Below are 12,730 nucleotides of genomic sequence, written 5' to 3'. Positions count from 1 at the left end.
TTACTGTAGCAGGGGTGGTAGGGTTGGATGACATTTCAGTAACATGGACACAACCATGTACTGTAGTAGGGGTGGTAGGGTGGGATTACATTTCAATACTATGGACACAACCATTACTGTAGCAGGGGTGATATTACATTTTAGGTGGGATTACATTTCAGCACCATGGACACAACCATGTATTGTAGCAGGGGTGATATAGGGTGGGATTACATTTCAGCACCATGTATTGCAGCAGGGGTAGTGATCACACTCAGATAATGAATTAAAGGTTGTAATAGCCCATCATGTTAAATTGAGGTATAGAATGGAATCATGTTTAGCACCCTGGCCACAATATACCTAATTCATGCAGTCTTTCTATCCCTTATCTACACCACATAAAAATCACCAGGCCACATCTGAGAAGACAGCTGTATTTCTGAGGTGTGAATCTGACACAAATACTGCTTTGGTACATATAAATGTATTCCTATTCCTAATATATCAGGGTATACACCATATGAGCAGCTTTGACGTCTTGAATTTTCATAAGATTACAAATGGATGAAACATTCCATGTACCATAAGTTATGTTTGAAACTGTGATATCATCTTAAATGCCATCTTCATTATCATACTGTTCCATTGATATGTGAACTTTACTGATGAATAAATATCAGTACAGATTGTTTAAAACATATAAATAGTTTTAATGCCTTTATGGTAAAACTTCACAATGTGTAAAAAGGGACTATCAATAGACTTTGCACCTTACCCAAATAAAACACTGTCAAACATCTCAGTGAAACTATATGTACACATATTAAGTATTTATACACAATACTATGTAATGTGGTATAGTTTTCTTCTAAATGTATCTATTGCAAAAGACCATATACATGTGTATTGTTTATGTACTGCTATCTGCTGTCTGTCAGCTCCAGGGCCGGGTCCTCACACACGGAGGTTGTTACACACCTCGTGGGTCAGGTCAGTGGTCGTGGCGTATCCTCCCATGTCCTTGGTGCGAACCTGGAAGAAACAAGTCTAGCATCTCAACAACTCATCCTTCCTACACTTCTACTTCACAGGTTTAGCACAAAGCCATGTCTGTAAAGTTACTAATTCACATGTTGCTTAAAAAATGCTTGAATACCAACCAGGAAAGGGGAAAATCCAGCAAAAACGGTGTAAGTGAACTTTTGTTAAAAATGTAGATTCTGAACTGTCCAGTTTTGTCTCATAGTGTTTCCTGATAGAAAAAAAACTTGCAATTTGCTGCTATTTTCTGGTACAATTGCACTTTTGCATCTCATTTGAAGCAGAAGAAATATCTACACCTTTTTCATCAGCTAAGCCCCTTTTACTGGTTGGCAGTGCTACTTCAGATACAAGTGTGTCAGTAACAAGAATGTCAGACAGTAAAGACTAGACAAAGCTGCTGTATTTCCCCTTGTGTAGGTTGTCTATGATGGCAGTGGTGAGATCTGTTGTTGTTGCATATCCTCCCATGTCTCTCGTCCGAACCTGTGAACCAGGCCAGAAGTGTTAAGTGTTAAGAAAGACAAACACATGTACAAGACAACATTAATCTTGATCAAACCTGATAAATCCCTCCAGGTCAAAATATCAGCATTTTAATTCAAACACAGGTTGCATTAAAAAAATTCATTGGCATTTATAAAATGAATTGGTAAGACCTTGTAATTTACATATTTTGTTTTCATTTCTGAAGGAAAAATAGAGCCAAAGATGGTTTCAAAGCAAACTGATACCTATAACATATTTAAGCAAAGTATTAATTGAATTGTGAGAGAAGGCGGAAGCTACTGCTTGGCAGCTTGAATAGTCTTCATTAAAAATCAGTGTATCAAATCAGGACCAGTGAGTATTCCATCTTAAATGGAAGGGAGCAGTCAAGAAAGAAATAGGGTGGGGATGAATTCTTACATAGGAACTGGTAATTAGAATTATCACACACTTAATTAGACATGCAACAACCATGGAGGTAGTACCTGAGGATTATAAGAGGGGAGAAAAAAACACTTTAGGAAAAGCATACAGTTTTGTATGAGTCTGTAAGATGTGTAGATGGACAGAGAGTCATCAAACCTTGTCCTGGTAGAACACAGAGAATCTTTAGAAGAAAACATTGATAAGTTATGACTGGTGCACCTAATAATTACTATTGGATGAGAACAGACTAGAATGTAGAGAATCATTAAGTCAAATTTAGTAAATGACAGTTATAGCACTCAAGAAATACCAAGTGAATATCTATACCACCTCTATATTATATCTTTGTACTGTGATATGCATATGTAAGGTTGGTTGTTACACATGACATGCAACATTTTAAGCACTTCTGTATTCAATTTGCAACTAGTATGTGACATGCACTGCAAGAATATGCAGAAGGTATAATGTTGTTTAGTCTAACTTGGTACCATACAAACTTTTATGATTTCATAGTTTAAAAATCTGGACATACATTGCTTGTGGACTATTAAAATCTTTTATTGGAAAAGCAAGCCAGAAGCAAATGACCAGTCAGTCCAACCAAAAGATCCAGGTTGTATGTCCTCTATGTGTTTGTCTGTTCCTGGTAAACTTACCTTCCCAACTTTGATCACCCTTTCTACAGCATCAGAGATCATCTGTCCATGGTACTCCAGACTGGGGAAATACAGCATTGGAACAATCACTTAAATGTGTCTTGCTCAGTCCTATTGGAATGGGACGCCAATGACACTATTCCAGACTGTCGTATAGTTTGGGAAATTGTATCAAATGTAAGGACAAGTAGGCTATACAGATATAACATAAACAAAATAAAATTTTCTTCTGGGGCCCTTCTATTGCAAGTACTATAGGACTTACTGCATGTGTTTGAGCATGTTGGCAGCAGACAGCAGCATGGCTGTGGGGTTGGCGATGTTCCTGCCCACTGCCTGGGCAAACGGGTGACGTGCTCCCTGTAACAGGAATCTAACTTATCAGGCTGTAGACTTGTGCACAGGAAGGCAGCACATCAAAGGAAAAACCATCTACCTCTTCTCAGACAAGGCAGTAACAGTGTACAATGTAGGAAGTACCCTGTCAAGATTTACATACAAAAGAAATTGAGACAATACACTTACTAAAGGCAATGGTCTATCCTGGGTTTGCTTCTATTTTGTACTTTCAGTTTCACAAAGAAAGTGTAAGAAATAAGAACCTGGCTGTACGAATCAGAATAAAACCCTGACTCACAGTCTCAAACACTGCATAGCTGTGGCTGTAGCTTTCCCCAGGCACGATCCCTGCCCCGCCCACCAGCCCTGCCGCCAGGTTATCCACGATGTTCCCGTACAGGTTAGGCATCACCATCACATCAAACTGGTACGGATTGGACACCAACTGCAGGGGACAAACCACAACAACTCAGCTTTCAGGGCAGATATAACTTTGAAGTAAAAGTATATAAGCGTATCAAAAAAACACCAAAAGATGGAACCAATGTGTATTTGACATGACAATGTGTAGTTGACAAGAAACAATGTGTATTTGACAAGAAACAATGTGTATTTGACAAGAAACAATGTGTATTTGACAAGAAACAATGTGTATTTGACAAGAAACAATGTGTAGTTGACAAGAAACAATGTGTAGTTGACAAGAAACTTATTCCTTTGTAATTCAATGTTTACCTGCATGCAGCAGTTGTCGATGATCATGTTCTCAAATTTGATGCGTGGGTACAGCTCAGACACCTCCTCACAACACCGCAGGAACATCCCATCACCCATTTTCCTGAGAAATAAATTGTGATTAAATAATATCTAATATTCCAATTGTAGCAAGGATAGACACTATGGAAAGTGAATAAAGGTTTGATGTACCAGATAAAATTCTGCATTCTGTCTATTGTGATAGTGTGACACAGAAAAGAATTGTGCCTACATGATGTTAGCCTTGTGTACAGCTGTGACCTTCTCCCTCCCATGTTTGGTGGCGTAGTCGAAGGCAAACTTGGCGATGCGGCGAGACTTCTCCCTGGTGATGATCTTCAAGCTCTCCACAACCCCTTCAACACTCTGGAGGTCACACATATCAACAGGTAGGGGTGAGTCAGAACTTCTGTCATGCATATGTTTCTAAAGATACTGAAATCTGGGAATATTTCTTTCTTTTTTAAATGTTTTTTTAAAATGGATTTTCTTCTAAAGGACCACAACATCTATCAATAATATGTGCAAACTTTAAGGACTTGTCCCCTTGGGATCCAGGGGAAGGAGATAACTAACCACCAGACAGAAGGTCTGACAGAATGCATTCAAATAGGTTTAAAAATATGTCCAAAACAGGTATAACTCTGCTTGGGGAGCAAGCTGCAAATAAAGAAGCCCTACCTCATGTTCCAGTGAGCTGTACTCCCCCTCTGTCTGTTCCCTGATGATGACAAAGTCCAGGTTGTGGTGTCGAGTCTTCAGCCCCGCCATACTCTTCACACGCACCACGTTAGCAAACAGGTCCAGCCGACGTCTGAACGTGGCAGCAGGGAGAAAATACCGGTATTACCAGTCAGCTCAAAAACAAAATATCACTTCAGGGGACAAACCAGGAAGGATCATGGGGGGATGAAAATGGAACAAAACGTATGCATTTAGGCATGATAAAAAAATTGCTGACATAAGAAAATGATTAAAAAAAAAGATTTTTTGGACTTTTATTGGAAATTGAATATTTGAACTTGCACACAATCCTTCTTGGTTCATCAATAATTGATTTTTTCTGAGAGGATGGTGACCTTTTTTTTCACAGCAGAAATTATTTTCCAATATATAATGTATTCTTGTCTAGATTTTGGCATTGATGTTATATAGCAATGTTCTTGCTTGCAGTGCCATTGGTTATAAAAGACCTAGCAAGACATATATTTCCACTTGACGGGCCTGCTATGTGATATGAGCAAGTATGTTTTGTTTTCTGTTGCCAATAATAAGCCATTTACCTCATCCTCATGTTCATGCCCATAAGTTCCCCATGGGTGGGTGTCCGTATGTTGCCTGGTGGCAGCGTTAATGATAACAAAACACAAGGAAACACAACAACAATGTTAGAATTAAACCCAGATTTTACAATCATTGTTAGTTGGGTTATCATAGCCATTCATTTTCCAAGTCATTTGTCTTTGATACGAAGCAGTCAGTGGTAACACAGAACACAATGTCAGTAGTGATATTGTTATGATGTCTTCAAACATTACCATTTTATCAAGTGATCTTTCATTCAAATAGTGAAAGATCCACAGTACTGACACTTATAGTCAAAGACAAATGAGCAGAGCTATGAAAGTGAAACAAGAAACTTGTCTTCCTGTACCACTGATATTTTCCTACAACTTCTGTTCAACAGCCAAAGTTAGTGTTAGTGGGTTGGTTACTATAGTTTGCGTGGAAGCAAGTGTTGTACCTGAGTTTCATGTTTACACCCATAAGCTCTCCTGTCTTAGTAGGTGTAGGTGTGGTTATATAGCCTGGAAACACAAAAACGCGGTACAGGGATGCATAAACATTACAGACTGAAGTACTAACAGCAACATCTGTAAACATTACACTGGCACATGACACCATCTGCAAGGACAAAATACATGGTGGTTAGGGGAAAACAAAGTCCATGCCACAACTTCACATGGATAGGCACACTGCTGTTGTCTACAACGGATTCACCTGAAAAGACATACAGTATTGTCTTAGCTGTTGGAATACGGGGGAGTTGTTATCAACCATGCAAAAACAGAGATTGTAAGTACAGTTGTATGCAATCTGTAAATATAAAGAACAAGACTACACATGTATCATTTTGTCATCATTAAGCTCGCTTTATCTAGCATTTTAAATGATCTTTAAACTGAAAATTCTACATAGGCAAAGTAAAGTAAACTAAGGAAATCATTCATTGACAAATATAATTGGAGTGTGAAATTGAAACTGCACTAATCACTTTTCTTTGGGTAGATTAAAAAACACCATATAAAGCATACAATCCTCTACATAGTGGCAATGTCCCAAATCTTTATTCAGACTTCTTCTCTATGGATGCAAATTGTATGGTAGTTTGGATGCTAAGCAAGACAGTGACATTTGTCACAACATTCCAATGGCTCATGCTCTGTACTGATACAAAATGTAGTTGCATGCATGTTGAGGTTCATTTATCAATAAAGTGTAATCCTCAAAATTTAAAAAGAAAGAAAACAGATGGTAACAAACCCATACAGGTACATGTATGTGAGGACAGAAGACTTTTATAGATGTGAAACAAGAAGGTCACAGATACATGAATCATTAATTTGGGTTCTACGACAACTAAGCTATGACACTGGAATCAGAGACTGTGTTAGGGTAGAGACAACACAAGTACACATCATTGCAAGAGCACAATGAATGAGTGGCCACAGTTCTATGATGGTGTAATGATGGATTAGGGTGTGGCTTGTTGCCATGGTGAGTACCTGACGTCCATGTTGAGAGATTGCAGGTCACCGACCTGTAGCCAGGCAGGGGTGTTTATGGTGCCTATGGGAGGAGCAGTGAGCAGGGAAGAAAGGATGAAACAGATGGAAGAAAGAGGAAAATGTTAAAGAAAAGGTAATGCTACAAAACTAGAAAGGCCAATATTTGCTTTGGAGCAAATATAGCGATGGGTTCACCACATTTTACGACATGGCAGGGAAAGAATGAGAAACACAAGGGAAAACAATGATTTACATTGATATAACTATAATATGAAGTAACATACAACTAAAACAACAGTTGGATAGCTATTCCCTACTTTATTGGTTAGGATTTTTAATTGCATAATGCAAACTGTTGATTTTCAAAAAAAAAAAAAACGTTCATGCCCCGCATTCCAATGCTGGAGCAGAAAAGCTTGAAATACCTACCAAAACACTTGAATAAAGACATACTGTCGGTATGGAAATGCTCTGTGCAGGTGTTAATCAAGTTAAATCCCAACAGCCAATCAGCAAGAAATGCTCTGTGCAGGTGGAAATGCTCTGTGCAGGTGTTAATCAAGTTAAATCCCAACAGCCAATCAGCAAGAAGTATAGAGGAAAGCTGCATGCCTATTGGTTGATGCCCTGCATTCCATTGTGATGACTCATGCCCAGACGTGGTAAACACGGCACACTAACACAGTAATACATTTGCTATAACACAGCCAAAAAACTCAAATAAAACCATTCTAAAAGCCTGTATCACAAAAATTTAAAAAACGCCTGGGGGTATTTGCCCACTGTACCTCCATACCAAATTTCAGGACCTTAGGCCCTAAAATGAAGAAGCTGAATCCATTTAAAAAATGGCAGGAAAAGAAGGAGGAGGAGGAGGAGGAGAAGAAGAAACATCAGAAAAAGCAATATGGGTTCACCACCACTTCGTGGTGTGGTGAACCCATAATAAAAGATGAGGTAAAGAAGAATTTATAACTTGCATGTAGGTCCTTTTTGATGATGGAAGAATGAAGGTGTAGGTGTGGTAGAATGAGACATTAGATCCTAATGTTTACAACGGTTGTACGTACCTTTGAGTCCGACCCCCGTCCTTTCAAATGACTGGATGACCTTGTCCACAGTGTCCTGGTGGTCCTGGCCCCAGTCTTGGACCTCGCTCACATGGATCTCCTCAAAATCTACAGGCACTAATGCATGTTTGAACACCTGTACAAGGACAAAAAAGTCCATAAACAAACTAACACAAGCACAAGAGAACAGTAATCTACTTATAGCTACAGATATCAACTCTTGCATGCTATGTCTATGTACATTGTTAGCAGTAAGACAGTCAATCAGTTCAGGACTTCTAAGACTACCCTTAGGAGAGCTGGTTGTACAAGGTCTGCGTAAATCATGAAGATCAGTTCATACAGGTACTGATGCCTTTCTCTACTATATCTGCTACCATGGTGTATAAAGCTACAGTCCCCACCTCCTTGACTGAGTGCATGAGCTCAGGTCCAATACCATCTCCAGGGATCATTGTCACCTTCTGGTTACCCTTAGGCTTGGAGACAGGAGCAGCAACGGCCTGTGGATTAAGACAGAATTAAACATGTTGCAAATGCCATTTGTTCACAGTTCTTGCAGCTTATTAGTACAGCACTTGCTTTTTCACCTTTTTTATATGTTTCTCTTCTGTACAAAATGCAGACCATAGTGAACCAATCACCCAATAATAGCATGAAGGAGGTTACTAATACTTTCTTAAACCGTCCTCTAGATTTCTAATAGGAAGAATATATTGTCCATGTCAATATTATAATACAGAGGAGAGGACAATTGCCTCCTTCATTAGCTGACTTTGTGACTGGAGCCTTTTTGGGGCTTTTATAATGTACTCATTTAGTATCTTATGGTGTATCCCTACAATTTGTAACTGGGTCCTTGTCCTTGTGCTGGCCCTTTGAAGAAAGGCATTTTAAATCCCTTCTTACTTTGCGGTGCTAAAATATGGAAGGCTCTACACTGGGCTGATACTGAAGGACCCCCCCCCCCCCCAAAAAAAAAGCTCCAGTCATAGAGTCTAGTACCAGCTCTTGTATCAGTGAATCAATGTTTACCGGATCTTGAGCAGGTATCGTGGTGGAGACGGCCCTGCTGCAGAGGACAGAGGCTGGCTGCCATTGTAGCTGTGGAAAAATCATATGGATGATCCAATTAATGAGCTGTATTTTGTACTGTACTGTACAGTGCACTGGATTGTGCTAAATTATATTACAGCGGGTAGTACCCCCCCCCCCATCAAGTACAAATTATTCCAGAATACTGATCCATCCCACATGCTAGCAAAAGGTGATGTCTGAAATATTATAAAGGGACAACCTTTCATGTTTATGCTTTGACTAAGATAAGCATACATGTTCATACGAGGCAGCATTGGAAAATGTGAAATGAAGATAAATCGCTAACATCGCAGTCAACTGCAGAATAATTTTTTAGAAGAGCGCACGAGGATCTGCTTTGAATTGAGTATTTTCACCAACACCACATGGATAACAAAATACTCGCACACACAGTGTTCATTCACTCCTTACCCACAAAATTGACATTCGTGAGCAAATTCGTTGAAAAACCTTACTTTTGTTGCCGACCCCACGAGTGTCCGGACGACCGCTGCCATCTTGTTCCAATGTCACATTCGATTACGCAACTTCCGGGTTTAATCAGAACCTTTGACCCCTACTGGGTTTTACCACTAGTATAACGGGGTAAAAGCATAAAAATGCACAAAAATCTGTTACTAGTAATGCTTACAAACATAGCCAGGGTTTGTCTACATCTTTGGCTATTGTTTCTTTTCCTTTTTATCATGGAAGTGTTGTAAAAGAAGGCTTATCTAATAATATTTGCAGTGTTATTATTTTCATACATTCTCCCTGCTAGGCACAGTCTTCTGCTCCATTTTTTTTATTCCCGGTAAAAAGTTTTTCAGCTGTAACAGAATAATTTTGCTCTTGTTGCTGGCAGTGGACAAACGGCCACACAGTGCTAACCTGTCAAGAGTTCAAAGAGAGATCTCGACGATCATGGCTGTCAGGCTGACTGGGCGACTTGTGTCGACAACTTGGCGGTGCTTCTTCAAGGTGGTGACATACTTCATAAGTTGAACTATTTAACGTTACCTAAAATACCTGTCATGTGTTGTCGATATTTTTGTTCAAGTGAACTAACGTTAGATACTGTTTGTGTGCTTCATGTCTTGTATTAACATGATAGATGTTAGCATTTATATTTGTACACATACGTACCCAAATGCGTCACTACTATTTATTGCCCCAAATATAAAGGGGGAGGGGCGGTACCCCAGCTTCACTCATGTCGACCAAAGTGTTCTTTGCGGTATCTCTAAAGTGATGTTAACAATTTCTGCCTTGAAGGCAGAACCTTGGCTACTGAATATAAACAAACGTGTGGACACGGTGCTTGGACGAGGTCACCCTCGGGTCACTTTCACTATTTAGGTCACCATTTACAATTGGTAGCTGTCTCTCAAGAAACATGAGGATGTGATTTAATGTNAGGAATAATGGCTATCATGACCTCTTGACCTCTCCTCTCAGCGTTGACCAAAATACGACTGTGCACGACTATTTAACGATCGGGGTCGTAGAAAGATCGTTAAATGGTCGTAATATGGTCAATGGGACTTTATACATTCAGAATGGCAGTCGTGTTTCAGTCGTTGTAAGAGTCGTGATGAGGTCGTGCAAAATAAACGACTCGATCCAGACTTCTATACGCCCCAAGTCAGACCGATCAACGACCTGCCCGTGCACTGTGATTATTCCAGACATTCCAGAATACTGATCCATCCCACATGCTAGCAAAAGGTGATGTCTGAAATATTATAAAGGGACAACCTTTCATGTTTATGCTTTGACTAAGATAAGCATACATGTTCATACGAGGCAGCATTGGAAAATGTGAAATGAAGATAAATCGCTAACATCGCAGTCAACTGCAGAATAATTTTTTAGAACAGCGCACGAGGATCTGCTTTAATTGAGTTTACTATTATAATGGACAGAGTATTTTCACCAACACCAAATACTCGCACACACAGTGTTCATTCACTCCTTACCCACAAAATTGACATTCGTGAGCAAATTCGTTGCAAAATCTTACTTTTGTTGCCGACCCCACGAGTGTCCGGACGACCGCTGCCATCTTGTTCCAATGTCACATTCGATTACGCAACTTCCGGGTTTACTCAGAACCTTTGACCCCTACTGGGTTTTACCACTAGTATAACGGGGTAAAAGCATAAAAATGCACAAAAATATGTTACTAGTAATGCTTACAAACATAGCCAGGGTTTGTCTACATCTTTGGCTATTGTTTCTTTTCCTTTTTATCATGGAAGTGTTGTAAAAGAAGGCTTATCTAATAATATTTGCAGTGTTATTATTTTCATACATTCTCCCTGCTAGGCACAGTCTTCTGCTCCATTTTTTTTTAATTCCCGGTAAAAAGTTTTTCAGCTGTGACAGAATAATTTTGCTCCTGTTGCTGGCAGTGGACAAACGGCCACACAGTGCTAACCTGTCAAGAGTTCAAAGAGAGATCTCGACGATCATGGCTGTCAGGCTGACTGGGCGACTTGTGTCGACAACTAGGCGGTGCTTCTTCAAGGTGGTGACCTAACAGCTGTTACTTCATAAGTTGAACTATTTACCTAAAATACCTGTCATGTGTTGTTGATATTTCTGTTTAAGTGAACTAACGTTAGATACTGTTTGTGTGCTTCATGTCTTGTATTAACATGATAGATGTTAACATTTATATTTGTACACATACGTACCCAAATGCGTCACTACTATTTATTGCCCCAAATATAAAGGGGGAGGGGCGGTACCCCAGCTTCACTCATGTCGACCAAAGTGTTCTTTGCGGTATCTCTAAAGTGATGTTAACAATTTCTGCCTTGAAGGCAGAACCTTGGCTACTGAATATAAACAAACGTGTGGACACGGTGCTTGGACGAGGTCACCCTCGGGTCACTTTCACTATTTAGGTCACCATTTACAATTGGTTAGCTGTCTCTCAAGAAACATGAGGATGTGATTTAATGTACCTGAGCAGGCCGTTGTTGGCATTTGGTTGATGGGGGGGGGGGATAACATAAACAAGTGGAGCAAACATAAGGTAATTCAGACGAAAGTCTACCCACAAGTGTTAAAGTCTATCTAACAGATAGACCAAAATATGCATCATCATATGTCTTTGAAAGCAAGAAGATTTCACAATCATTTTGAATACCCGTGAGGATCTCATTCTGTACCGTACCCTCCCCCCTCGTTTGTGTTGACCAGCCACCACCTACTTCACTGTCTTTTTCAGAACATTCAATAAAAAGTCAAAGCGTTGAAGATGTCATCAGTACCAGCAGTAGGGAGAATTGCGGTGGTTCTTATTGATCTACAGCAGTCATTCACTCGTGGACTCTGGGCTGCCTGCCTTGGGGAGACAAAAGCAGAACACATCAGGCAATGTTTCAGACGTTGTGCCGACCTGCTTGTGAAGCTTAAGAAGGACGTTCCTGTCCTGCTGAGTCGCTGTCCAGTTGGAGGGTATGATCTAGACTGGGCTGAGGAGGTGGAGGAGATTGTGTCAGCTAAGGCCTACCCTACGGTCATCAAGTATGACAACAACATCTTAGATGCCACAGGGTTTGCAGAGTGGCTTGGGAAGATGATGAGAAGTGGGGTGTCGACCCTTGTGGTGGGAGGGTGTACGACCACCAGCTGTGTGCGTGTGTCGTCCTCACAGATCCAGCGCTCCTTTTCCAACAGTGGGCTGCAGGTGGTGGTTGACCTCAGTCTTTGCAGTGCTCGTGACAGTAACTACGTCCCGCGGTGCCAGGCCTGCATGGACAAGTACATGATGTATGGTATGGACTGCACCTGTGACAGGTGTGTCACTCCAGGTGTTCCAGCTGTCTCACCTGTGGACAAGGCCATGGAATACATGAGGGAATCAGGTGTCCAGGTGGTCCAGGGGTTTGACTGGACACCATTTGTTGAGGAATGATGAGGTATTGTGTAAAGTATTGAAAGGCACAATAGGTTTTGCATATTCTCTACTCAAAATTCAACATTAATCAAATGTCTTAACTTGTGTTTACCAACCACCACCTACCAGTTAATTATAATGTTCTTTGAATGTCCTGTGGTGCTAGTCACAGATGTCTGACTACTTTTAGAT

General features: G+C 40.3%; 2 protein-coding genes across 16 annotated transcripts in view; one reads left to right on the top strand and one right to left on the bottom strand.

The window, feature by feature from the left end:
• Positions 1-402: 402 nt before the first annotated feature.
• Positions 403-10,739, bottom strand: LOC109475622 (isocitrate dehydrogenase [NAD] subunit beta, mitochondrial-like). Of its 5 annotated transcripts, none has more exons than XM_019776346.1 (12): positions 10,652-10,739; positions 8,587-8,655; positions 7,956-8,054; positions 7,552-7,687; positions 5,437-5,500; positions 4,374-4,506; positions 3,925-4,058; positions 3,672-3,774; positions 3,235-3,381; positions 2,863-2,957; positions 2,598-2,658; positions 403-1,509 (listed from the first exon to the last, which is right to left on the bottom strand). In XM_019776346.1, exons 1-12 carry the CDS (start codon positions 10,691-10,693, stop codon positions 1,411-1,413), a joined length of 1,182 nt encoding a protein of 393 aa, XP_019631905.1. In that variant the 5' UTR covers positions 10,694-10,739; the 3' UTR covers positions 403-1,410. The 5 variants fall into 5 exon arrangements, with proteins under 5 accessions (XP_019631905.1, XP_019631904.1, XP_019631903.1 ...); XM_019776345.1 differs by lacking the exons at positions 5,437-5,500; positions 10,652-10,739 and adding exons at positions 6,479-6,542; positions 9,105-9,212; XM_019776344.1 differs by lacking the exon at positions 10,652-10,739 and adding an exon at positions 9,105-9,212.
• Positions 9,248-12,730, top strand: part of LOC109475623 — an 8,218-nt gene continuing 4,735 nt past the window's right edge. Inside the window, exons 1-2 of one of the 11 annotated variants that reach the window (XM_019776350.1) lie at positions 9,248-9,293; positions 9,494-9,612. In XM_019776350.1, coding sequence (XP_019631909.1) covers positions 9,553-9,612 — 60 coding nt within the window. In that variant the 5' untranslated portion in view covers positions 9,248-9,293; positions 9,494-9,552. Of the gene's footprint in view, positions 9,294-9,427; positions 9,613-10,955; positions 11,162-11,866; positions 12,725-12,730 lie in introns of those variants that run through there. The other 10 variants (XM_019776357.1, XM_019776358.1, XM_019776359.1 and 7 more) reach the window with 10 other exon arrangements.

The sequence above is a fragment of the Branchiostoma belcheri genome, unplaced genomic scaffold (genome assembly GCF_001625305.1).
Source record: "Branchiostoma belcheri isolate BF01 breed outbred unplaced genomic scaffold, Haploidv18h27 scaffold34, whole genome shotgun sequence".
NCBI lineage: Eukaryota > Metazoa > Chordata > Leptocardii > Amphioxiformes > Branchiostomatidae > Branchiostoma > Branchiostoma belcheri.
The sequence above is the reverse complement of the archived record's forward strand: the minus strand, read 5'-3'. Positions and strand labels throughout refer to the sequence as shown.